At 37.0% G+C, this 27,282-nt stretch overlaps 1 protein-coding gene across 1 annotated transcript in view; it reads left to right on the top strand.

Annotated features, from left to right (window-relative positions):
- The window catches only part of DOCK9 (dedicator of cytokinesis 9), a 132,583-nt gene that overhangs the window by 18,301 nt on the left and 87,000 nt on the right, over positions 1-27,282 (top strand). Inside the window, 1 exon segment of the mRNA XM_032226410.1 lies at positions 21,585-21,701. Within this exon segment, the coding sequence (XP_032082301.1) occupies positions 21,585-21,701 (117 nt within the window).

The raw sequence follows: 27,282 nt of genomic DNA, 5'->3' as shown, positions 1-27,282 counted from the left end.
CTACATTAGCTTAGAATTTAGTTCTATTAAATCTTAATAGCTATATACTGCTGGAGTGACTGAAGAAAACCATGCTTGTGAATTAAAGGAATATATTCTGGAAACAAATACATTAGCTGGAAGGACAGGCTGCAGAGAAATTGTAATGGGTTGCACAACTAGTGTTATTTTGTTTAAAGGTATTCGTACAGTTATTGAGAGAAACTGTTCCTATATTTGCAAACATCAAGGAGAAAATAAAGCTCTGGAATATACAGCAAATAGCTTAACAAGAGAAGACTCTGGGATACTGATCCATTCATTTTTGGTAAATGTTGATGTGCTTCATTAAGATATTTTAAATTTATTTTATAAATTTTGTATCTGATGCTTTTGAAATTATCCATCCATTCTGATTCTGTTGCTGTAGAATCTTTATTATTATTTTAATAATAGTACAACATGCTAAAATGATGATGATGCTATTTGTAAGTAACATTTTTTTAGTAAAACATTGATTTCTCTCTCTCTCAGTATGTCTATGCAGTACTATTTTTAGCATTCTCATTGTTGTTTTATGAATATCCAAAGCATGTGTCTGGAAAAGCAGATATTATAATTGTAGTAGAAGGTAGAATACAGTAAAACAAGATATTCCTTTTTATAAAGATGAAGTAATTCTTATAAAGATAAGCAAAACGTTTAGAAGAAAGAGCTTTTCAAGTATGTTTTTATGTTTATAATGAAGTGCATATATAGCATAACGCAATTGTTAAATAGTGCATACTTAGCAATCGGTGATGTATCTCAGCATTGGGTGTATGAGGGAGTGGTAATGTAGCATTTATTAGTGCAGAAAATCCACGTTTATAACAAGTATGTATTTTAATGTCTTCCAACATTAATAATGAATATAGAACAGTACTGATTTTATTAAGCCTGACTTGACAAAAATACATGTTAACCTAAAGAAAAGTTAATTAAACAAAATCTTTATTATGAATTATTTTTAAATTCTCCCAATATTTTCTTTACTTTATGTTTTACTTTATGTGAACAATATTTTTGAGAAAAGATTCACTGAGCATTAATATATTCATGAATGTAAAATAAGTCTTTGAATAGATGTTACAATATTTATTAAGATTGTTATCAAGCAATCAACCAAAGACATTCTTCGTAAGAAACCAAAGACATTCTTACGAAGATATATAATTTTTAAAAACAATATAATTATGTTAAGTACAGAGTAATCTTATTTTAAAATAATACAGAATATGAACTATCTCTTAAACCAGTTCAAGTGAAACAATATTGATACTCTAGTAACAGAAAAGCCACCTACTGTTAGTGTAAGAACTGTTATAATCTTGGTGCATCCATGCTACCATTTAACTAACTTTTGTTACGCTGCAGTTTGCTAGTGCCAGTTTGACTCATGACTATAATTGAGGCCAGAATTACCATCATAAGTCATTAAAGTTGTAAGTCGAGACACCCATGTGACAGGAAGTAATTTATGAGCTTTAGTGTGGCAGTTGTTAAGCAAATGCCACAGTCGTTAAACAAACCAACCCCAAAACCAGCAACCCCCCCCATCAATCACAGTCATGTGACCATGGAATGCTTCAGTGGGTTGTAAAACTGACTTGACATGTCTTGTAACCACAGGGAATAGGGGCACAACCAGGGGCACTTTATGGGCCATTAAAGCACTTGTTCTGTGGCTCTTGTAACTTTGAATGGTTATTCAGCAAGGACCACCTGTATGACAGAGCGTATGAGGAAGATAGTGAATTGATTTTGGGGTATCCTAGTTACAAACTTTATAGCCAAATTACCTTAAATTTTGAAAAAGAATCATTTGTATATATTATAAATATGATATAGTATGATGCCAGTTTGGTCTTGTAGCTAAGGCATCAGGCTAAAAACCAGGAGACAGAATTCTAGTCATGCCTTAGCCATAAACGTAGACTGGGAACTTAGCCCCCCCCCCCCCCAGTCCAACTCACCTCACAGGGTGTTGTTGTGGGCAGAAAAGGAGGAGGGTGGAGTATTTGGACTGTTTTTTACCTGGAGTTATTTATAAAAATAATAAAGACAGGATTTTAAAAAATCTAAACAAATAGTTCTATACAATTTACAAGCAATATAGAATAGAAAGGATCTGGTACAGGTACTACTCAACTTGACTGTAATGGAGCCTGCCCATTATGGTTGTAATGCATTGTCATAAAACAGGTCAGTCACCAGACCAACCCAATTTTATGATAGTTTTTGCAGCATTTGATAAGTGAATGCTGGGATAATTAAATTAAGCAAGGGGCATGGTTTTGCTGAAAACTTAAAGTAAATGCTGGTATTAAGGAAAACTCTCATAAAACATGGTCATGTGATTGTAGAATGGGCCCTCCGGAGCACCATACTGGAACGGTACCCTGTGCTCCTGGCAGGCACTGGTATGCCCGTACCGGGGCGTACCAGATGTAACCCACCACTGCCGTGAAGGGGAGGTGTTGGAACTTTGAATCTGGGTTGTAAGTAGCTACCAAATAGGTCCATTGTAACTTTGAATGGTCGCTACTAAGTAATCAGTTGTAAGTCGAATAGTACCTGTATGTAGAACAATGTTACACTAACTGCAGAAATATTCTTTAAATTAATCCCACAAAAAGCATATCATGCTTATTTAAAAGAATTGAAATTGTTTTGAAGAAAAACAAATTTTAATAAAACAATGCATTTGATATTTTTTTAAAGAAAACATACTGTTTTCTTTGTTTAGCCATAAAGTCAAATTAGAAATATGCTTCATTTTGAAAAGATTGTACAAGAAAGAATTAAGCTTTTGGCCCTTAAATGTTTATTTATAAATAGATATAAATCCATCATTTCTCTGGAACCCTTTGAAGGAAATACTGAATACTAAAAGCTGCATTTAATTAAAAGTAACCAAGATCACTTCTAATCAAAATCTGCTGAACAAGTAGAATAAACATTGTCATATTGTAATTAAAACCCAAATGCTAAAACATTTTTTCTCAAACTCCTCACTCTTCCCCTCCTATTTCCTGAAAATAAAATGAGCAGAACAGAACTTTGAATTTTTTATTTGGTTGTTTTCTTAGATGTGTTTTTTAGGTTTGCATTTTTGCTTTTTAGTGTTGTGGAGTGTCTCCATTTTCATTTCTGTGAATTCTGATTTTGATGCTAATGTCTAATCACAGAAGCACTTTACTATATTTAACTTTCTCTTGCCCTGGAGCTCTCGTCATCTTTCAGTTTTAATTTCTGAAGACTGGAAGACTTTCTGGAAAATATGGCCTGGTGCATATGTTTTTTTTGTGAGAAACATATATCAGTGAAAATGATCATTCCTTTTCAGAATGGAGAAGCCACACCCGGTCATCTTTTTCATCTATTTGCTCTACTGCAAAAACCAAATAAGAGTTACCTAAGCAATGGCCAGATCTCTACTTCAAGAGACTTGGCAATCTGCTTTACTTTCTGGATTCCTGTAATAGGACATTTGTGGGATGCGGTGGCTAAGACGCTGAGTTTGTCGACCAGAAAGTTCAGCAGTTCGTATCCCTAGCGCTGCGTAATGGAGTGAGCTCCCGTTACTTGTCCCAGCTTCTGCCAACCTAGCAGTTTGAAAGCATGTAAAAATGCAAGTAGAAAAATAAGAACCACTTTTGGTGGGAAGGTAACAGCATTTCATGCGCCTTCAGCATTTAATCATGCCTGCCACATGACCATGGAGACGTCTTCGGACAGCGCTGGCTCTTTGGCTTTGAAATGGAGATGAGGCCACCTAGAGTCAGGAACAACAAGCACATATGTGCAAGGGGAACCTTTACCTTTTTAAATAGGACATTGCTTGAGCTACATTTGTCTGATTTGTCTAGTAACATTTGTAGAAAAAAAGGATATTTAAAGAAAAATGTAATACCTTTTATTTAAAACAAAATTATTTTTATTGTTTTAACAGAATGGCTTATGGTGTTGGAAAATATTGAAATATTAAAACTGGTCAACCAAAAGTGATTTAGGACTGGAATAGAGTCCCTGCAAAAAAAAAGAGTATAGGTAGTCCTTGACTTACAACAGTTTATTTAGTGACCGTTCAAAGTTATAATGGCATTGAAAAAAATGACTTATGACCATTTTTCACTCTTACGACCATTACGGCATCATTGGCAACTGATTCATATTTATGATGATTGCAGTGTCTCAGGCTCATATGATCACCTTTGGTGATCTTCTGACAAGCAAAGTCAATGGGGAAGCCAGATTCATTTAACCTTGTTACTAACTTAACAATTACGGTGATTCACTTAACAATGGTGGGAAGGTAAAAAAAAACCTCATTTAACAATTGGGTTCAATTGTGGTTGTAAGTCAAGGACTACCTGTAGAGCAACTGGTGTTCTTCAGTTTGGGACAAAAAAATGTCAGGAGAGACACATTTGAGAGAGACATAAAGAGAGAAATAAAAATATAGATGACATAGGTTACATGTAAAGTGACATTTTTCCCCCCACTCTCACAATTAGATCATCTGCTGAAATTACATTCTGGGGGTTTATGGGTTTTCCATAGTACATAGCTAAATTGTGCAAATGGCTATTACCAGTTGTGGTAATGGCAGTCAATTTGAATAATGTCCTGCTTTAAGACTATCGTCCAAAGGCACAAAAGCTTTCAGTGGGTTTTATAATTTTATTAGAAGCTCAGTACAAAGCATCATTTTAGAAATGTTATTTCTTTTATTCAGACCATCAGACTAAACCCAAATATTTGCTAATCATTTACTTTCAGTTTCCAAGCTACATTCCTTAGAAAAGCAAACAAGGTTTATTTATGGCTAGAGACTCCAAGATTTAGTTCTTTTGCTTCCTCCTTCCCATTTCCAAGTAAGGCACAATGACTTGAGATACTAAACTGCAGACTTTATCCCCATCTGCTTTATTTCCTACTAACTAATTTCAAATTAAGGAAGATCATATAGGTACTGGTAGCAATTTCCCCTTTGTGAATTAGGCTGGCTGCTGGCTGTTCTCTGATTGGTAAAACCTTTGATCATCTGTCATCTTCAATCCCTGAGGGATCGTCTATGTTGAGGAGCCAAATTCCACTTGCACTTCCTTCTTTTATGGTTTAATGGTCCTCCAGGGCTTGCCGTCTTTCTCTTTGTGAATTTCAGATCATCATCCAACTAACAATTTAAATACTGCCCAATTTACTTTAAAAGCCAGAGCCCTCTAGGTCCATCTTAGCTGCCAGCCTATGCCTTCATTCTCTATTTACTAATTTCCAGAGCACCTGTGGTAAATTTAAGACGCTACTTCTAGTTTTATTTATTTAACACATTGATACAGCCACCTATTTTAAGATAAGCTATGGACAGCTTACAACCCAAGATTTAAATAATATATGTGATTATATTGTATATATCACCCAATTTCAGTGCTTGGGGAGAAATCCAGATGTTAAGTGTTCACTTGAAGATTAAAAAGATGGAGGCTTGTTGGATCACAAGGGGGAAGGGTAGGGTAGGGGCTGCAGTGCAGAAGACATGCTTCTGAGGACCCACAAGATCACAATGTTTAAGGAAAGGAATGTGTCCACCCTTTGTGCAGAAACATTCAAGGAGAAAAGTCCCGCAATTAACCTGGTCCCCTGCTATGTAGGAATTTAAAGGTGTATAACCAATACCTTGAATTGCACCTTGAAGAAGACTGGGAGCCAGTGCAGTTCACAGAACAGGGGTGTTAGATGGGTATCCAACATTGTAGCCTCCACCGCATTTTGGACCAGTTGTAGCTTCTAGGTGGTCATCAAGGGCAGCCCCATATATAATACAGTGCAGTAAATTTAAATGGGAAATAACCAAGGTATGTCCACGAGCAAGATCTTCTGGTTAAGGAGAAGGCACAATTAGCATACAAAATGAATGGTGTAAAGGTTTCTAGCACAGCTCCGACCTACTCATCAAGCAGGAGTCATGAGCCTAGGATGATCCTCAAATTGAACATCAGCTCTGAATGGGTGGTACCATACCTTGACCCACACGCTGAGTGACCTTGGGTCAGTCACTCCCTCTCAGCTCTAGGAAGAAGGTATTGACAAGCCATTTTTAAAAAGTTGCCTAGAAAATATTACCGCCTTGCCAAAGAGTAAGGCAAGAAGAGAGGCAAGGCAAGAATGTTTCAAAGACCACCCCCCCCAAAAAAACCCAACTCTTTAAGACCCCAGCCTAAAAGTGTAGTTGAAAAGAGATGTTTTTAAAGGGATAGGCTCATAGAAAATCAGGTTTTCAGTAACCTCGTGTTGATGGCTGTTCACCATTACTTGAATCACAGGTAGCCTACCTTAAATACTGATTGCCTGGAAGTGCAAAGAGGCCACAGTCTTGTATTTGAGGCTTGTTATCTTCTTCAGTGCATCCTGCTTGGTCTCTACATAATACGCAAGATACATGGATAGATTTTCATCATGACTGTTTATTCCTAACCCAGTCTTTCAGGTCTTCTAAATGCTTGACTCATCACTATTGTAATTGAGTCTATCGACCTTGCTGCTTGGTCCTCCTCCCCCTCTTCTTTTTTCTTCCCACCTTTGTAGGGTTGAATTAGATAGTTCTAAATTGTCTTTTGCATTTTGCATTCCTAGTAAATACTGAAGGTATGAGCAATAGCACTAAGACTTATATACTGCTCCACGGAGCTTTACAGCACTCTCTGAGTAGTTTACAATGTCAGCATATTGCCTCCAACAATCTGGCTCCACATTTTATCAACCTCGGAATTATGGAAAATTGAGTCAACCTCACGTCTTGTGAGGATCAAATTGCAGGCTGTGCGCAGAGTTAGCTTGCAATACTGCATTCTAACCACTGTACCTCCAAGGCTCCTAGGTACTGCAGGTAGAGTGGAGTTTGTTTGTAAGTGTGTGTCTGTAGCTAGATCCCACGAAATAGTTGTGAATTTTATTTTTTAATTAAATATTTGAATCCCTCAAATTGTAGCATGTGTTGTTTAGGCTCAGAATATAAATAGACATGAACGTCTTGGTACTTGCATGGGAGAATTCCAGGGAATATCAGGATAAACAGAAGTAAAAAACACATCCTGGAAGTAGGCAGTAGCAAACTATAAACACTTGGTTAATATAATCTACCGTATTTTTTGAGTATAAGACGCACCTTTTTCCCTCAAAAAAGACGGTGAAAATCTGGTTGCGTCTTATACACTGAATACAGCATTTTGGCCTACTGAAACCCTTTGCAAAATGGACATGCAGAAAGTTTGGGAGGCTTGTAAAATGCTCCTAATGGCTGGGGAGGGCAAAAACGGGCTGTTTTGCCCCCCCAGCCCCTAGGAGCACTCTGCACCCCCCCCCTTTTTTTTTTTTTTTTTGCAAAAAACAAGGTGTGCAGAGGGTTTGGAAAGCCTGCAGAGCGCAAAATAATTTTTAAAATTTACCTCTTCAAAATCATGGCTCATCTTATACTCCGGTGTGTCTTATAGTCCGAAAAATACGGTATTTGGAAAAGGCAGTTCCCAAGTCTTAGGGTTAGGGATAATCTGCAACTTAAATTTCTGTCAAAATGTATAGAAGGCCATTGTAGTTACTATAACAGTGGAGTTTAGTCTAGTAGTTAAGGCACCAGGCTAGAAAGCGAGAGACTGTGAGTTCAAGTCCTGCCTTAGCCATGAAAGCCAGCTGGAAGACTTTAGCCAGTCACTTTTCCTCAGCCCAACTCACCTCACAGGGTTGTTGAGGGGAAAATAGGAGAGAAAGATATGTTGAGAAAGGGGTCAGTGTTTGGCTTGAATGTAGACTTAACAAAAGGAAAGCAAAAGATAGACCTCCTCTGATTTGGGAAGCCATTAATCAATTCTAATCTGATAGAATTAATAAAACAGGCACAATAGTCCCATTAAAAAAAGCCAATGCAGTAATATTTTTGCAGAGCATACAGGCATCAGACAGATTGAAAAAACACCTCCTCCATACCCTCTTGCTTGGACTACCAGCCCAGCTACATATTTCTCAATGTCCCAAAGTTGTGTTCCACTGGAACAGTTGAACCATTAAAAAAAATCACATTTCATGCAAAACTCTGACTATAGAGATTATTTATTATTTTGTAATCTGCTTTTATGGTAAAATTGATGAAATTTTTATACGAATATAAGAAATATGCATGTGTTGAGAGAATGAACGGAGAGTTAATTCAACTGTTCTTTTTCCATTTATCTCTACATTTAGGTAGCAATTATTATTCAGGAAAATTCAGATGCTTGACAAACTGACTCATATTTATGACGATTGCAGTGTCATGGGTTCATGTGATTACCTTTTATGACATGCTAACATGCAAAGTCAATGAGGAAGCAAGGTTCATTTAATTATGTTACTAATTTAACAACTGCAGTGATTCACTTAACAACTGTGGCACAAAAGGTTGTAAAATTGGGTAAAGTTCACTTAAGAACAACAAAGATTTTGGGCTCAGTTGTGGTCATAAGTCAAGAACTACCTGTACAATATCAGTCCAAGAGAAGTGCCTGCCTGGGAGAAGAAAGCTATTCGTCCAAAGTTACCCAGTGAAGTTATAGAAAAAGTGATAACTTGATCGAGGTGTCCTCTGTTCAGATCCAACTCACTAACTATCCAGATCTAACTCACAACACAACACGGATTCTTGATGTAATCCAAATTATTGGTACTTCTAGAGTCACCTAGTCAGACCAGCAACATCAGCTGGATAAATTGGTTATGTCACCTTTCCATATCAGAATCCATAAAGTAATAATTTTGTATTGCATTTCAAAGTTACTAACATTTAATATTTAAGCTAGCAGAACCCACATATTCTATGGTCATAGGATCTCTCTTATCTCTTTTTATTCCCATGGGGAAAAAAAACCTATTTCATTTTAAAAGTATTCTGACTGAAAGAGCCCTACAGACATAATACAATTTATTGTTGTTTGTTTAAAAACTACTGATTTAGAATATTTTAAAATATATGACTATTAGCTTCATTTTATGAGAGCTGGGAAGAACTGTTTGGTGAGTTTTATGTTGAAATGGATCCACCTCCTTTTCTCCCACACTCTCTTTCCTCCCCCTTCTGAGGGGCTGGCCTTTATCTGTCATGCATTCCCACTATAACTTGACTAAGTCTTCAGCAGAGTACTCTCACAACTACTCTGTTTGCAGTTTTAAGGGTGGCAGAAGCTTTACTTGTTGCTCTTTCATTGGCATGCTTCTGTTAGAAGATAAAGTTGCTGAGATTTACGTTTCTGTGAAATATTCTGGATAAGAATGCTGGCAAGAACAAATAGTAAAAATATTAAAAAGGAACTTACAGATTTTCCTAAAAAATGTTTGGATGCAGCAGCCTCTGAAACAGACATGAGCACTCCAGTACAGGTTTTGGTAAGGTATTTTCTTTCTTTTGCTGTTCTCTTTGTTTTTTTGGAGGGAAGGGGGGGGGGAGATTATAGCATTGAAGATTGAATGGTTCTACCTTCTAATGCCCTCTTTCAGTGTCCTGCTGTGTTATTTCTGATGAATGTATATATAGTTTGCTCTTTTATATTTTAGAAAAGCACTTTTCTAAGTAGACTGTCAGTATTGGTTGAACTTTAATACATTTTTAAAAAGTTTTAAAGTCTTCCTAGCTTACTAGTGTAAATATTATGAAACTGATGTTCTGCTGTGCCCAGTTCAACTTTCAATGCTTATATTTAATATTTGAAATGGACAAGTTGTTATATTTTTATCTTGTAAATTAAGGCGCACAATTTCAAAATTTTAGACTTTGATTAAATACATTTCTGCAATGAAAAACAAGCTATACAATATATATTCAGAAGGAGCAATGAAAATGTTTTGCTTTATGTGGTTAAGAGGTCGAAAGGCAATTTCTATAGTATGTGAATCTTGACAATTTGGTAAATTTTGGGTTAGTTGTTGAAATATGGAAAAGAGGAAAGTATTATGTCTCAATAATTTCTGACCTGATACCAGTAGTTATAAGGTGGATCTTACTATCAGGAGAGTCATTCTGATAACCAAATGTAATTCTTCAGTTGTTGGTCAGACACTTGGAACATCATAGCTGCAAGTCAATATTTGTAACAATAAATAGTTAGTGTTAAACCTAGATGAATTCCTTAGTAATGTAAAAATGACAGATCAGATGCCTACTGGATCAAACTATAAATGTTTTCTGTGAAAAAATAAATATGAAGATTGTGTCAGAAAAAGATTCTCAAAAGATTCTCAATGTTGTGTATAGAATTCATGAGTACATGTACTAAAGGAAGTCCAAAGGAAATGTTTATTGGAAACAAATTTGAACAGAGATGTGAGCCACACCCAACCAGCGCAGTACTTATTGGAATGTGTTCTACATAACATCCAGGTCTTCATTCTGTGCTTCAGCTATTCTTTGGAATGGTCATTTATTTCTTTATGGTAGATTATATCTCTGACATTAGTATGGACAAGCTAAACGTTTTAATAGAAGTTCTATAGACCAATGTTTGATGTGATTTTGTATATTTTAAACAAGCATTGTGAAATTTGGCATTAATGGAGGGTAAAGACTAATCCAGATACTTGGGGCATTGAAAAGTATTGATTTAAGAATATTTCTTTTGCAAAAATCTGTTAAAAATTCAACTCCTTTATGACACCAAGGCAAAGTTCATTGTTATTGTTAATCTCATTTGGGATTATTTTTCCATAGTCTTAAATAATGGAACAAATGCAGAAATTTGAATATGAATCATACAAATACCATAATCCTAATAAATATTTTATTGATATAAATTTATGTAGTCTTATGAAATTGAGCAAGGTGAGATGCTTATCACATTCTTTAATATGAGTTATTTAATTGAATTAATTTGAATTTATTATGAAACTGAATTATTTGTTGCCTCCACTTCGTTATGGAACTAAAATAGACTCTCTAATCTCGTGGCGCTCAACTAAAGCGCGCCCGATGAAACCGCGTCGCTGATGTCATCAGCAGGGCGACAACAGCAAGCGTGGAGAAAGAAGGGCGCTTTAAATAGCGCTTTGAAAGCAAGCCGATTCAAGTTAAGGTAAGGGTTAGGTTTAGGGTTAGGTTTAGGGTTAGGTTAAGGGTTAGGGTTAGGTTAAGGGTTAGGATTAGGTTAAGGGTTAGAGTTAGGTTTAGGGTTAGGTTAAGGGTTAGGATTAGGTTTAGCGTTAGGTTAAGGGTTAGGTTTAGGGTTAGGTTTAGGGTTAGGTTAAGGGTTAGGTTTAGGGTTAGGTTTAGGGGGGTTAGGTTTAGTTTTAGGGGTTAATTTTAGGTTTAGCGTTTACAGTGTGCTTTTTTCTCCACGCTGTTGTCACGCTGTGATGATGTCAGCTACGCGGTTTCGTCGAGCGCCCTTTAGTCGAATGCGGTTTTGTGGTGGAACCCTCTAATCTCTAATGCAATTTTGATTGATACTCATTAGAATGAGATATAGTGTGATATGTAAGTTCATATGTATTTCAGGACTTACTCTTCAGTTAGGTATGGAGATCTAGGAGACAGTTATTATATACAGGTAGTTCTCTACTTACAATGATTCATTTAGTGATCATTCAAAGTTACAGCAGCACTGAAAAAGTGATTTATGACCGTTTTTCACATTTATAACCATTGCAACATGGTTGCGAATGGTGTAGCTGTTGATTGTTTTTAAAATTATGGTGTTGTGTTGTCTGTTGTCTTTCTTTTTTTCTGTTTGTTCCCCCCCCCCCCCGACTTGGTTTGTGAGCCGCCCTGAGTCCCTCTGGGAATAGGGCGGCATAGAAATACAATAAAAAATCAAAAAAATCAAAATCGAAAAATCGAAACTTCCCCAGGGTCACATGATCAAAAATCAGCTGCTTGGGAACTGCAGTGTTCTGGGGTCATGTGATCACATTTTGCAACCTTTTGACAAGCAAAGTCAATGGGAAAGCTGGATTCACTTAACAACCATGTGACTAATTTAACAACTACATTTATTCAGTTAACAATTGTAGCAAGAAAGGTTGTAACAGAGGGTAAAATTCACTTAAATGACTTGCTTAACAATAAAAAATTGTGACTCAATTTTGGTCATAAGTCGACTACTTGTATTTGTTTTTTCCCTCCTTGAGGTTTTGTTAATCATAAAAATTTAGATTTCTTTCTGTCATATTATGATTACAATTCAATTCAGAGTCAATTACATTCTTTTAAATATATTGATTTTTAAAATATTTGGTCATAGATCTCCAATACCTTATCTTGTCTTTTTGGGGGGATTACTATAATGCAGTCTTGGATCCATTTTTATTATTTCTGGCCTTTTTTGGTGGTGTTGATAGCAGTTGAATATAGCTACATGATGTATTAATTTCCATATTGGGGACAATGCTGCACATTGTTCCTGAATATATTATTTGCATCTATTTCTCTCCAAATGCTACCTTTATGTTACTACTAACATCTGTCATTTTTGACACCTCAAACTTAAATGCCTACTTTCTAAAGATAGTCGTGTACCAGTATATTTCAGTTTCTGTTGATGTATATAGTTTGATTTTTTCACTTATTCAATTTTCAAGAAAAGATATGACCAATTGATGTAGACATCTAGATTATAGATTTCTATTAGAGACATGTTGATGAGAAGAAATACGTACTGGTAATTTTTCAATGGTTATAACAAGTTCTCTGCCGTCCCATTCTTCTTTTGCCCCCAATCTTTCCCAGCATTAGGCTCTTCTCCAGTGAGTCTTAAACAATGATCACTAAAAAAACAGTTTTTCTCAGGCCAACTTATATTAGTGTTGTTATTGTGGGAATAATATTAGGGAAGATCTCCTAAGAAGGTCCCCTTATTATTATTACTTTTTAGGGAAAAAGTATTATTTGTTCCTTTTCCCCCCTCCAGGTTTACCCTTTTTAATTTCAGCTTGTTGCCTTGATTTTTGGTACAATATTCAAATTGCTATATGATTTTATAATTGTATTTTAAAATTTTGTTTACTTTAGGAAAAGGAAGTGATTACAGTGTGGAATACTAACAGCTGAAAAAATTACTATGCATGTAGTATTACGATATCTATAATTTTTCTACAGTAGAATTTTTTTCTCAGGTGGTGAAGATATTTATAAATGGAAAATGTTTCTAAGAGAATATGAGAAAGAAAGATTCTGCTTTCCTGTAAAAGTGTTGGTATCAACGTAACAATGCCAAAGTCAATAATTGTCCTCGTATTCTTTTGTTAGGGATGATGAAATTTCCTTCCTCTTTTTGTAGATCTGAACTCACAGATGAGTTCGGAGCAAATGTCTCACAAGAGTTTCTTCAATCAGATTAATTACTTTAATTTAAAATCCATTGTTAGATCTAAATGTAGATATATAAAGCACTAGAGAACATGCTATTTTCAGAGGAAATTTTGAATAAACAAGATGACCGGTTTAGGTAATATGAAATATAAATAAATAAAACTATTTCAAGAAAAGCTAAGGATTGAAAAAGAAAACATGTTTCTGAAAATACAAGGTTATTTTTAATAATATTTCTGAAATAATGCATTTGAACAGCACTTCATTAGAGAAAACAAACAGCAATAATTTATACAATTGTAAAAAGAGAAGATAAACCATTGGCTCAACATACATGGGCACAAAAAGCAGTTACTTATGAATCTTAAATTTATTTTAAGCGGATAACATGTCCAATTGAACTTTAAAATAAATCATTTGAAGACAATATGTTTGCTATATTAAGTATCTTAATATAAGTTTCTACTTAATAAAAATAGTAGCTTTTCTGTAATAACTTTAATCTTGTTAATTCTCAAGACTCTTTTTTCTCCTATGTATTCAAAAATATTGTGATATCTGTATATCTATATGGATATGTAAGTGTATGTTTGTGATATGTATACGTACGTGCATGTATGGGTATGTATATTTCCTTCTGAGTGTGGGCATCAGAATTTCATTTTTTTAATGTGTGGCAGTGTGTTCACAGAAATAAGTGAAAATAAATATTGTCCTGTCTTGTCTTAAACATAAGAATGATTAATATTTTGATTTGGCTATTTTGAAATTTAGCAGGTTTTGAATTAAATGAGGTATAATAAATATATCCTGTGCTTAAGTTTGTGTCAAATTTACATAATGTCAAATAGATTTTACAACTAGCATTTATAGTACTAACAGAAATCCAATGCTATCAATTTCTACACATTAAGCTTTCATGATCTAGGAATGAAAATCTATTTTACAAGGAAATAATGGTTTTCTGAAATGTGTATATCCATTTTAATACTAAGAAGCATTTGAATCCCATTTTCTGCTTTTTCCCATTCCCAACCTTTTAAAACTTCTTCAGGATTAATCTGAGAGACTGAAAAGGCTTGAGGTAAATGGTCCAGAGTTAAAACTATAAGAGAATATTGACAAGTATGAAGACAGTTTATTGGTCTTCCAGTTTTTGAAACACAACAAATGCTGTATTCAGGGGTCCCCAACCGCCAGTCCAAGGACCATGGCCATTGGGAATTGGGCAACACAAACTATGGGCGAGTGTGTGAAGCTCCATTTCTGCATGTGTGGGATTAGGTTGCACATGAAAAATCATCTCCACCCTTCTCACCACCGCCATTCTGCGGAGCCAGTAAGATTAGGGAGTGCTGGTCTACTCAAAACGGGAAAAAATTACTACAAGGCCATGCTGTGGGGTTACATAGTTTTCATTGTATCCAGAAATTCAGAGGATATATATTCAGTACTAGCTGGATACCCGTGGTTCGCTACGAAACTATGTGATCAGGCTTGATACTTAAAGCTTGAAAATTAATGTAGCTTATTAATGTAACTCCTTAGCATCATAGCATGTTAATATAAGGCAACTGGCAGTTGGAACAGAGTTCCTTTCAGAATGGGAGGGGGAGTAGACATCTAACTCTTTAGCATTGACATGTGTTAAGATAATACTGTATGAGAAATACTGATGATCTGATGGTCATTTTGAAAAACCCTTTCTTAGCAAGTACCTAGAAGCAAAGAGGAACATATGTGCCACATTTCAAGTTTGTAGGCTTTACAGTTCTGGAGATTTCGTCATGAGTGAGTGGTATTTGGCTTTTATATATATAGATAACAACAAGAAAAAAATTCTGAAGGTATGATTTATTTGAAGAAAGAAATTGATGATTGTAAAAAATTGACTAATATACAATTGGAATAGGAATATATTGGACTTGCAATCACACTTAATTAGTTAATATTGCATGCAGATATTTCAATTTTGTGTTGCCATTTCAGGTTGCCTTTTCCTTGTTTTTCTTCCCTCAGTTTTACCAAGCATATTCTGAACAAGCCTTTACAGTCAAATCCCAAACAAATCTGAAATATATTTCAAGCAATATTTTTATGCTGTTCTGGATCAGGGGTCCATGCTATCAACAAAACAATTTGAAACTGCTTTCTTAACCAAATGCTTTACTATGGTGAACTTTTTCCATGACATGACCTGTTTTGATACTCTAGTGATACGGGAAACAGTTTTCAGGAAGCATACGCAAAAACAATAATGTGTGTTGAAAATCTTTCCACTTAACAATATAGAAAAAACTGCGCTTTCAAACTGTTTTGCTGATCCAGAACAGCATAAAAGCAGAATATTACTTCAAATATGCTTCCGATTTGACTGTAACAAGGAAAAGGCAATACATGAGATGAAGGTACTAGATCAGCAAGATGATTACAGTGTCCTGAGGAATAGCTGTTAATTATTACTAAAATCAGATCAACCTGAAGAGCATTTGTCCATGTAATCTCCATGAGTTAAACTTGATTTGATGACATTTCAATAACTATTGAAATTGGAATTAGAGGAGAAATCCCAAAGACTGCCAATCCACAGTTGGAGGAGAAATAGCTGGAGGAAAGGGTGTGCCTCTATGGAGGTTGCTTTCATTTTGTTCATTGTATATTGATAATGTGAAGTTGTAGTGTAAAAAGTCTCTCATAAAATTTAGAGTTAAGTCTAGTATTTTTGTAAAATAAAGGCCCATAGCCTGCTGTCTCCCCACTTCTTTCATTTGTTGACTTTTTGCTTCAGTGCAAGAAAGTTAATTGAAAGTCTACATCAGACTTTCATCGATGTAAGCCACACATTTGAACTTGATTTGGATTGCCAAATTGTATTCTCAAATTGTTATTGAACAGTGACTTCAATTCTTATATTATAAAATATAGTGGGGGTGTATAAATTGTGAAAAGCAATGTATTTAGTATTGATAGAAGAGGATATTTATCTTTAAGAGTTGAACTGTTGCGTTGTTGCTGCTCTCTTAGCTTGGTGGTTTTCTTGAAGATATTTCATGATGCACTGATGATGTTATCTAGTTTGGTAATGAAACGTCTGCAGGAAAACCACCAAACTCAAAGAACAGCAAGGACTCCACAATGTTTTTAGTCTTTTAATCTAATATTTGGGTGAAGATAAGGAGTCTATTATAAGAATATTTTTAAATTGTAGTGTAATAATAATCTTGTTATTATGCCAACCCATGTTGAATTCAGTAGCAAAGAAAAAATAAAATTATATTTGTTTTTTTGCTTTGTGCTTTAAAAAAAAAGAACTCCAGAACTTGTTCTTTCTGTATAAGGGTTTGTCTTTTTAATATTTAGTGGATTGTAAAATACAAACAGATGTAACACAATACAGGAAAAGTTAAAGACTGAAACAAAATAGTCTGAGTTAAATATAGCTGATAGTGAACAAAAATACTAATAGTTTTATTGCCTAAACACAGTTAAATAATCATAAGATAGTTCAAATAATATTAACTTTAGAACATCAATCTTTTAGATTTCATTGTCTTTGTAAAACTAAACTATTTCTGAAAAAAAGAATGTCAGTCCAAACTTTGTTACACCATTCATCATATTAGAGAAGTAGCAAAGCATTGATGAAAATTCTTTAAATTTTCATTTAATTGTTAAATATTTATAATAAAGCTATTTCTAATACAGGTACTCCTTGACTTACGACAATTGAGCCTAAAATTTCTGTTGCTAAGTGAGACAGTTGTTAAGTGAGTTTTGCACCATTTTACGACCTTTTGTGCCACAGCGGTTAAGTGAATCACTGTTGTTGTCAAGTTAGTAACATGGTTGCTAAGTGAATGACTTCCCCATTGACTGCTTGTCAGAAAGTTGCAAAAGGGGATCACGTGATCCCAGGATACGGCAACTGTTACAAATATGAACTAGTTGCCAGCTGCATTTTGATCATAAGATCATGAAAACGGTCATAATTGTGAAAAACAGCCATAAGACAAATTTTTTAGTCTTGCTGTAACTTTAACCAATCACCAAATAAACTGTTTTAAGTCTAGGATTACTTATAGAACTACTATATTGTAGGTGGGAGTTGTGACATTAATAAAATAATATTGAAGGTTCTAATTTATGTTATTCTCTATGTATGTACTTGTTGCCTCTATTACTTCATTGTTAGTTAGAAAGGTAATTTATTTCTTACCCAGTTGTAATAATGGACAATGTTGAACTATGTTTTTTATGCTTATGCATCTGCAGAAGACTTAGATTTAAGGACCGTATTTTTCGGAGTATAAGACGCACCTTTTTCCCTTTAAAAAGAGGGCAAAAATCTGGGTGCGTCTTACACACTGAATACAGCATTTTTGGCCTCCCTAAACCTTCCTTTTGCAAAAATGGCCATGAATAGCCTTTAGGAGGCTTCCAGAGTGCTCCTGGGGGCTGGGCTGGGCAAAAATGAGTGAAAAATGGGCCATTTTTTGCTCGTTTATGGTCCCCTCAGCCCCCAGGAGCACTCTATAAGCCTCCTAAAGGCTATACATGCCCCCCCCCTTTTTTTGGCAAAAAACAGGGCTGTTTTTGTGAAAAATGGGCTGTTTTTGGGAGGTCTGCAGAGTGCAAAAACTTTTTTTAAAAAAAATTGCCTCTTCAAAATCTTGGTGCGTCTTATAGTCTGGTGCTTTTTATACTCTGAAAAATACAGTATTCATTTCTGTGAAAGTATTTTTATAGGGCTATACATGAACTGACATTTTCTGAGCTGAATTAATTAAATGAATTAGTTGGATATAATGTTCAACATGCTTTGCAATTAGAAAAAAATGTAGATGTGTTATATACGTGTATAAATAACAAGAAATGTTGTTAATGTCCTCTATTTATATTTTGCTCTTTTACTAAGTTTTTGCAATGGCTAAGTTAGTATTTTCAAAATTAATTTTGTCTCTCTATTTTTTTTTAATGTGGGTGTTATTATTCTTTGAACTAAGTGTACTCTGCTGTATCAACAAAGCATATTTTCCTGCTATAATGATACATAGTGTGCAGTCTTAAAAAAATAGTTTGCTTCATAGTCTTAATTCTGTAGCCTCTCCTTCATAATGAATTTTTTAAAACGTAACCTTTTGTTCTTTTGAACTTCTTCCAATAACATTATTCAAAGACAATATCTCCATGTGGTAGGCATTAGATTATGTCAAGTAATCTTCTTTGATCAACCTATCTGCAGATCACTGTGCTTCTATAATACTTTTCTAAGAAATCATTACCCTACAAATACTTTAGAACTATATTTCAATCTAGAATGGAAATGTAATGTTTTTAAAATCTAATTTTACATTCTTCTTATTGTTAAAATTTAAGGTTTCCTATAGTTTTTTCTAAAGACACCTAGGTATTTGGAGAAATTTTCAAGCTCAAAAGTAAATTGTTCTTTTTTTTATTGTTACATCAAAACAGCCTTTGTAGCTAATACCAAAAACAAAACAAAACAAAACATATAATTGTGTTTGATGCCATATTTTGTCTAGATCCATGATCTAAAGATTAGAAAACAGAACCATCCTCTATGATGAAGAGTAATAGAAATAGTTTCTATTTCTAAATAATTTAGATTGTTTTATAGTAATTTTCAAGCTATTAGCATGAGGTTTTTATGTTAAGAAACTAGAAGTATGTTCCTACACTTTTTAGTGCCTAGTGCTACCAATCATTTTAATACTAGTTCAAGCTCTATGTATGTGATGGCATGCCATTGGAAAGCCTCCTAAAGCCTGGGAAGGGTGAAAACCGCTTTCCCACGCCCTCCGGAAGGCCGAAAATCAGCTGGCCAGTGCGCTCATGTGCATTGGAGTTGACATAGGGCAACGCCTTGCGTGCCCTCAGATATGGCTCTGTGTGCCACCTGTGGTATGCGTGCCGTAGGTTCGCCATCACGGGTCTAGTAGTTAACACAGCAGCGTGCGCACCCTTTTGGCACCTGAGCAGAAAAATGTTCGCCATCACTGCACTATATCAAATATGGAAGATGCAAGATTATATTTAGACCCATACATCAAGTACAACCTCAACAGGTCTCTCTGAATCCTTTGGTTTAGAATTATGAAGTAGACTTCTTGAACATGAGAACTTGAATATGGCAAAGAGCCTGGCTTTCTGAGAGACTGATTGTCTCCAATAGCTTCTGCCTGCTAAATGCATTCCAATGGAATGGCTGTGCTCCAAGTCCACCTCATTAAACATTTCCATCTTGTGGGACCTAGCCTGGGACAATGCTTATTATTTGTTTAATGGACCCTGATTTAGCTTGTTGATTTTGTTGTTTACTAAATAATTTAACTCTGGGTTGTCTGTATGGTTTTAGCATTTTTTACGGGGATTTTTTTGTAGGTTGTATGCCATTCCGAGGCAACGGGCAGCCAATAAATTTAAAGTAATAATAAAGTCCTTGTAAATGACTCAATAGGTGGATAAAAAGGCAAAATCAAGTCTAATTATCACTCTACCATGTTTCTCCGAAAATATGACGTGTCCTGAAACTAAGGCCTTGCCACATTTTCTGCGTGGGCAAAAATATAAGCCATCCTGAAAATAAGCCCCCTGGACAACCCCCCCTCTGGCTAGGTAGAGCACCGCTCACCGACCTAGCAGTATCCCAAAGGCGCCAAGCCGCGTAAGCTGGGGGAAAGGCGCTCACGTTGCTTGGGGAGTGGCATTCTGCCTGGCAGTAGGGGGGAGTTGCTGGGCAGCTGCTCCCTTGCAAGTGGACTCCCAAAGGGCCGGGCACAGCCTCAGGGGTGAAGCAGCCATGAGGTGAGGTGACCACGTTCATGAGCAGCCACCCGGCAAATCCACTCTCCAGCCAGAAAGAACGCCATTCATTAACCTAGGTGGTATCCTTAAGATGCCAAGCCACGTGGCACTCTGCCCGCCCCCCAGCTCCCGCAGCTTGGCATATTCTGGATACCCCCTCAGTGAATGGAGCTCTGCCCTGTTGGAGAGGGTGGTTGCGCGAGTGCCTATTCCACCCCCAGCTCGCATGCCTCCCAGCCTCACCATGCCCTGACCAAGCTTTCCCTGCAGGGCCAGGGCGCTGGCACCGCTTTCGCCGCCATCTCTGAGCATAACTTCTTCTCCGGCTTCCAAACTCCAGAACTCGCCCTTTGATTCTTGCAGCAGTGGCCACTCTAGGAGTGTGCTCTATGGTTATGGGCCCTATGGCAGCCGGCCCACAACCATAGAGCGCATTCCTCGAGCGGCCGCTGCTGCAGGAATCAGAAGCTGAGTTCCATAGTTTGGAAGCTGGAGAAGAAGTTATGCTTGGAGCGTGGTGGCAGCAGCAAAATCGGCAGGGGTGCCCTGGCCCCGCAGGGAGACCTGGGCCAGAGCATGGTGAGGCTGGGAGGCATTGCGAGCTGGGGGCAGAACAGGTGCTTTCACAACCACCCCCTCCAGCCGGGCAGAGCTCCATGCACTAACCTAGGGGGTATCCCGAATGTGCCAGGCCGTGGGAGCTGGGGGGCGGGCAGAGCACCACGTGGCTTGGCTCCTTAGGAATACCCCCTAGGTCAGTGAATGGCACTTTGCCCGGCTGGAGATGGGGGTTTGCCGAGCAGCTGCTCGGGAGCATGGTCACCTCATGGCTGCTTCACCCCTGAGGCTGTGCCTGGCTCTTCGCAAGCCCACTCACAAGGGAGCAGCCGCCTGGCAACCCCAAAACAATAAGCCCTCCCCTGATAATAAGGGCCAAGCCATATTTTGTGGGTCAAAAGAAAATAAGACCCTGTCTTATTTTTGGGGAAACATGGTATCCCGTAGAACATTAGACTGTTAAGATGTGGTTTACATATAGTTCTGAATCAGTTATTACAAAATAAATTATCTAATCAATTAAAACGCAATGACCACAAAAACTAATATCAATTAATGGAAAGGCTATGAGCTGACTAAAATTAATAGCATTTGTTACTTTAGATAGAGTTGAACTATATATTGTCTTGTTAGCTTAATGCTTATTTTTCCATATATGTTTATAAACACATAATTTTAATTTCAAAACTATCCTTTCTTGATAAAAGCAGTAATTCTGCACAAACTAGGGAATAAATCTAGTGTAAATAATGGTTTTTAATTTTGAGTAGTGATATGTGGGATTGTATTGCATATGTTTATAAATATTTATGGCATCTTAAAAATCTCTATCAAAATTTTTCCCTCTTTTCAGGCAAAACCAAAGCTAATAGAGCCAATAGACTATGAAAATATAATTGTTCAGAAGAAAACTCAAATAATCAACGATTGCTTGCGTGAGCTGCTACTTTTTCCATATGACGATTTCCAGGTACTTTTTATTTTTTATGAATCTTGAATTAAATTTATTATACAATATTATAATACTAAGGCTTGGAAGAAAATAATTAAGATAATCTATCTGATCTACAAGTTTCCAATATTCTACAGCTGTGTGGATTAGGTACATCATAAATAAATGAAAAAATGAATCAAGTCAAAGTAAATTTCAATGGGTTTGTTAGTTCACTGCTCATAATAGTTATTGGTGAAGTATTGTTATCTTTCTGTTTTTGAGCTTAACCTGATTGTTGATTATTTCTTTTAAAGTCTTAAACAGGATAGGACTAGATCACCTGATATGACTCATTTTATATCCCTTCTCAGTTTTGGAAATCCAATCATCTCTTCGGGGAATTAACCCAAAGTCACTTGTGGGTTTTTAAGTGATGTGGAAACACAGCTATTTAAAGACAGCCTTTAGAAACAGATAGTTTAACAGTGGATGGATAAGTGTGTTTGTTGGTCATTTTCCTAGTGCTGTTTGTTTGGGGTTTTTTTCTTTTTTTCCTGGGACATGATCATATTGATCTATAGATCTATGTTGATGTTATTGTATATTCTGACATAAATCTGATTTTCATTGTTAATCCTAGTTTTGAAAGTCAACTCCAATTTGTTTATGACTTTGTGATCATTAGCCACAAAGAGTGTCCAAAGAGCCAAGGAGTGTTTAAAAGCTCAATATGGCAAGCAGGCTAGTTGATCTGAAAAATTAACAGGAAAAAAAAAAGACCCAAGGCTTATGAAACTAATTTTACTCTTATAAGTAGGTTTTGAGCCAGTAGAGAATGTCAACTCTTAAATCTACTTTGGCCAAATGTTCAATGCACAAACAGAATTGATGAAGAGATATCATTCGAGATAGATTAGTATGGGTTAGCTTTCATCCAACAGAAAGCAAGAATGGAATTTTCAGTATCCTAGACATAACAGTCATGACCTATGATTGTGAAGTGTAAAATCTAAGAAAATCAGAAGTGGAAAAGCGTCATATATTTCAAATTGACTACCTATATGAGCTGGAGAGATGAATTACAGAAAAATCTTGGACTTAACTGAATCTTTAAAACATTTATTGATATGTAATACATCATGACCCAGACTTTAGATTCACATTCAGATTCTGCTCCAGCTAAGTATATGGAATATCAGCCTCAGGAGAGACAGAGATAGACATCACATGAGGCTGATCAATCACAAGCACTACCTGAACAGCTGGACCTGTCAGGTGATGATGACATAAGGTCTCCCAGTCCTTGCAGTAGATAGGTGGAAAGGAGATAGAGCAGAATAATTCTGTTAGGTTACTCGCCAAACAATGGAGTAAACATTCTAATTAGTGACAGCTGGCTGCAGCCTATAAAAAAGACATGATTTACCTTTGTTCTCTTTGCTGGAAACAATATCTGGTTCATGCATGACTCCTGTGTGTGAATTCTACTCTTGGACCTTAGATGCTTGGACTAGCTGACAACTTGGACAGATTCCTGAAACTTTAGATAATTCTTCTCCATGCTCCTCTTTGAAAACAAATTTCAAATGCAAGCCTTTGTTTGACATTGCTTACTACTGTACTGTTGCTTGAAAGTAAAACTCATAACCTCCCCACCCCCCCGCAAAAAAACCCTATATATTGGTTTGTGACTGAAACCTCAACAGGACACAATACAAATACCCGTTGGTGTCATTGCTTCAGGCAGAGAACCTACCTGAATAAATATAATGACTGAAGATTTCATACCAGTCTAACAATGCCTAATTATATGTCACTGCTTGAATAGATAAACAAATACTCATTTTGTATAGCTCGAAGAATCTGTAAGCAGAATGAACAAATAGTTGTAGTCCAAGATAATAACAGTAGTCTTCAAAATCAAGTTGTTAGCAGTAGTTGTTAGTAGAAAAAGTAATTGGTTGAATTGATATTTAGTCATTTTAAAAATGTTACAAATGACCATCATTCTTGCTATGTTGAGGGAAAATGATTTAAGAAGATTGAACAATACAATTAAAATATTTTAGAAACTGAAGCAGCAGTAGAATACATAGCAACTTATAATGAAACAATATAGGCAGTGGGAGATAGGAATTTATAGATCTGTCAATAGTACTTTGAGGAAAAGAATTGACAGACTGAAGAAAGGTCTGCTTTTTGCAGATAACTGCAACAGAATGAAGAGCTGCTGAGTAGATGACCAGCTCTTTTACAATTCCTCCCTGGACAAGAAGAGTACTTGAGATCACCAACAAGTTTTTGAGACAATTGCTTCTTGTGAGGAGACCACAAACACAGTCTCTAGTGGGTTTAGAGCTCTGGGAGATGAGGGAATAAAGATCTTGCTTAAACTGTAGTCATTACCTTTCAAAGAACACTGGGTTCACATATTTTGTTTTCTAATCACTTTCAGAAATTGCTTGTTAACTGCCTTTATTAGGAACCTTTGGATTAACAAGTTTTTATAGCACCAGATGAGTTTCCTTGAATCCTTAGTGAAAGAAGTTTTAAATCCAAGATTAAGGATTTATGTTTTTGGGAATGAACCATAAAATAGTGATTAAAACTTTGATTTTAGAAAGTTCCACATGGGGGCCCAGATAAATTTGAAACTATTTTCACATAGGGGTTCAGATAAATGTGAAACAAAGCTTTTGGGAATTACTTATTAAAATGTTTTTGTTTTGAAAATATTTTCCAAAATAACAATTTTAAAATTAGTTAGTAGCAGAAACCATAAGGAAGTAAAGATTACAATTAAAGGAGAAGACATTCAAATTCAATTTACAATTATAGAAAAAAAATCAAAATATTTTAACACTGGACATGTTGAAGGATATTTTTGAACAGTGGATCCAAAAGTTAATTTTAAGAGTGTCTGCCTCCATAGATAGACTCTAAAAGATGTTACAGAAGAGGACAAGTTTTACATTACAAAACTCAGACTGATTTAGAAGTGGATTGAAAAGTGACTGGCTACAAGAATGACACGGAAAAAGGTGTCACACTGGATACTGGCCAACATTTTAAGAATTAAAACAGATATACAAATAACAAACCAAAAGCGTAACCTGGATAATTTTCCTATATTGGATTCATAAATTGTTAAAGCTTTGAGTAAATAAACAAAGAAAAAAGAAAAAGACATTCTAGGACATTAGTTGAATAACTAAAGATCCAGATTTTTAGATGTACTAGAAAGGAATTAAAATTGGTTTATGTTATATCTTGTTATTATTATATGTTGTTATTACATGTTATTTCTGGTAAACTTCAATGGATTTTTGCTATGCCAGATTTGAATATCTATGGAGACACTCAATTATCTGTGTCATAGTTGCCCCAACTTTGCTTTTCCAAAAGGGAACTGGATGTTTTGGGGTTGTTTTTTTTCCTTGAAAACATTTTGCTTCTTATCATCTAAGAATAGAACTGAAGAAGTTTATTGGATGAGAAGTGAAATGTTCTCCATAGTGGTGGAGGCAGCATCCAAGCTGGGTTAACCTTCATCCACACATCGTGAGGACTGAGTCTGGTAAAGTTGTTAAGCCTCGCCCCTGTTGCTAGGCAACCCAGCTTTTCGACTCAGTCCCTCGATAAGGATGGCTGTGTCATCATCTTTCTCCGGACATAAAATCGTTGGATTGTTATTTTAATGAGTTTGTGAGTAAGTTGTCAAGAATTGAGTGAGACAGTGACCCTGTTATCAGAAGTCCCTGGCAGGGACAGTAATTTGGGAAGGGGTCTGAGCCTCTAAGCCCTGTCAGGGCCCGTAGGCTGTCGCTAGGGCTGGAGTGGCTGTAACGGCTGCAAATGGCTTCCCTCGCCTCAAAATGGACGCCGCTTGCTTTGCCTTTGGCTTCAAGTTTCTAACTGCCCTTTCATCCCATTGGAGGTGTTAATTGCTCCCTCAGCTCCCTGCTGGGAACACGCTCCGCCGCTCCTGTCAGACAGTTGAGCGATGAACCACAGCAGCTCCGTGACTATATTACAATCAAAATACACGCTGCTGCGGAGCGACCCAGAAGGAAAGTTAAAGGGAAGAAGATCATAAAAATTCCGATTGGAGCTCTGCTAAAGTGACTGTGCGAACAGCGTTAATATCGATCTTATTGTTTTTAACACGGGCTGCATGGCAGTTTAAAAAGGACGTGAATCGCCATTTTGAGAGGTTCCTGTCAGTCTCTGCCAGTGGCGAGCATGGCAGCCACTCTTAATGCTGAAACTTCCATGACGGTGCCAGAGTTGCCTGGGGAGGCACAAGTAATTCAGTCACTTGAAGGGGCCTCAGCGCTTCATTCCTCTCCCCAGTCCTCCACAGCTGATGGCAGGGAATCGGGCAAGACTAGCAAGAAAAACTGTGCGAACCGCAGTTAAAGCAAAAAAATAAAAAAAATCATCTAAGCCCAGTTCGTACTATGAAAAGCAAAAGGACAAAGCGCTAGAATGTATTTATAAGAGAGCAGCCAGTAAAAAGGCTTCTTCCACCCAGCCATCGGATCAGCCACCTCCAGTTCAAGGCCAATTATCATTGCTGCTTTCCCCAGGAGGCAGGCAGAATAGGGAGGCTCCTCTTAATCCCATCTTCCTTATTGGTGTCTCAAATATCTGGGGGCCTGCTCAAGAGCCTCAGGGCCTTCTGCCTGTCAGGGATGACATGCTTCCCCCAGCTGTCCAGAGAATGAATGCGCTCCCATCCACCTCCAGCACAGCAATTCTGGGCCAGGCACATCCTATGTATTTGCCTAACTTGCCCTATGATATGCCAGTGCCATATCATAGGGCATCACAGCAGGGTTGCAACAATGGGATGCCCTGGCACAAAGACAGGCTACTGCCCCTGTGGCAACACCACCGGCTCCTACTCCAGTGGCACCCCCTGCAGGGCAGGTGGTATCTAAGCAGGAAGACCAGGATGATTCCTCTGAATCAGAGGAGGGTGAGCTCAAGGAAGCTGAGCTATCCGAGGATGAGGGCAGGGAGACAGAGCAAAAAGCCTTCTTGGGCCTCTTCCCTCCAGCTCTTTTCCAATCCTTGCTATACAAAGCCAAAGTAGCCTCAAAAATTGGGTCCTAGCCAGCGGCTTCCACCCCTCAACCAGCAACTGTTTGCGCTGAATCCTTGTATTCTGAGCAGTCTCTCCCAGCTGAAACATACCAATGCCAAAGATATTTGTGGATTTAATTCAGCGTCAATGGGCTGCTCCCACATCTGGGCCAAGCCCCTCCACCTCAGATAAAAAGTTTTTCAATGTTGCTAATGAATTGGCGCAGTTTCTGTCTATCCCTGCTACTATCCCCAGTAATCGCTCTCTATACACCAGCTCATATGCCAGGGGCTTCAGAGGACATCCTGAAGCCAGAGGAAAAGAAGGCGGACCTCACACTGCAAAGAGGACACCAGGCAGCTGCTTGGGCGGTCCGGGCCTCTACCACGGCCTCCTTTTTCACCCGACCTTGTCTTCTTTGGCTTCAGGCTGCAACAGCGTATCTCCATCACGGATATACGAGCACATCAGGACATCGTGAAGCTACTGGCAGCTGTGCAATTTGCTTCGGATGCCTCCCTGTCGTCT

This window comes from Thamnophis elegans, chromosome 11 (assembly GCF_009769535.1).
Source record: "Thamnophis elegans isolate rThaEle1 chromosome 11, rThaEle1.pri, whole genome shotgun sequence".
Lineage (NCBI taxonomy): Eukaryota > Metazoa > Chordata > Lepidosauria > Squamata > Colubridae > Thamnophis > Thamnophis elegans.
Note: the sequence above shows the minus strand (reverse complement) of the source record. Positions and strands in the feature narration are given on the sequence as shown.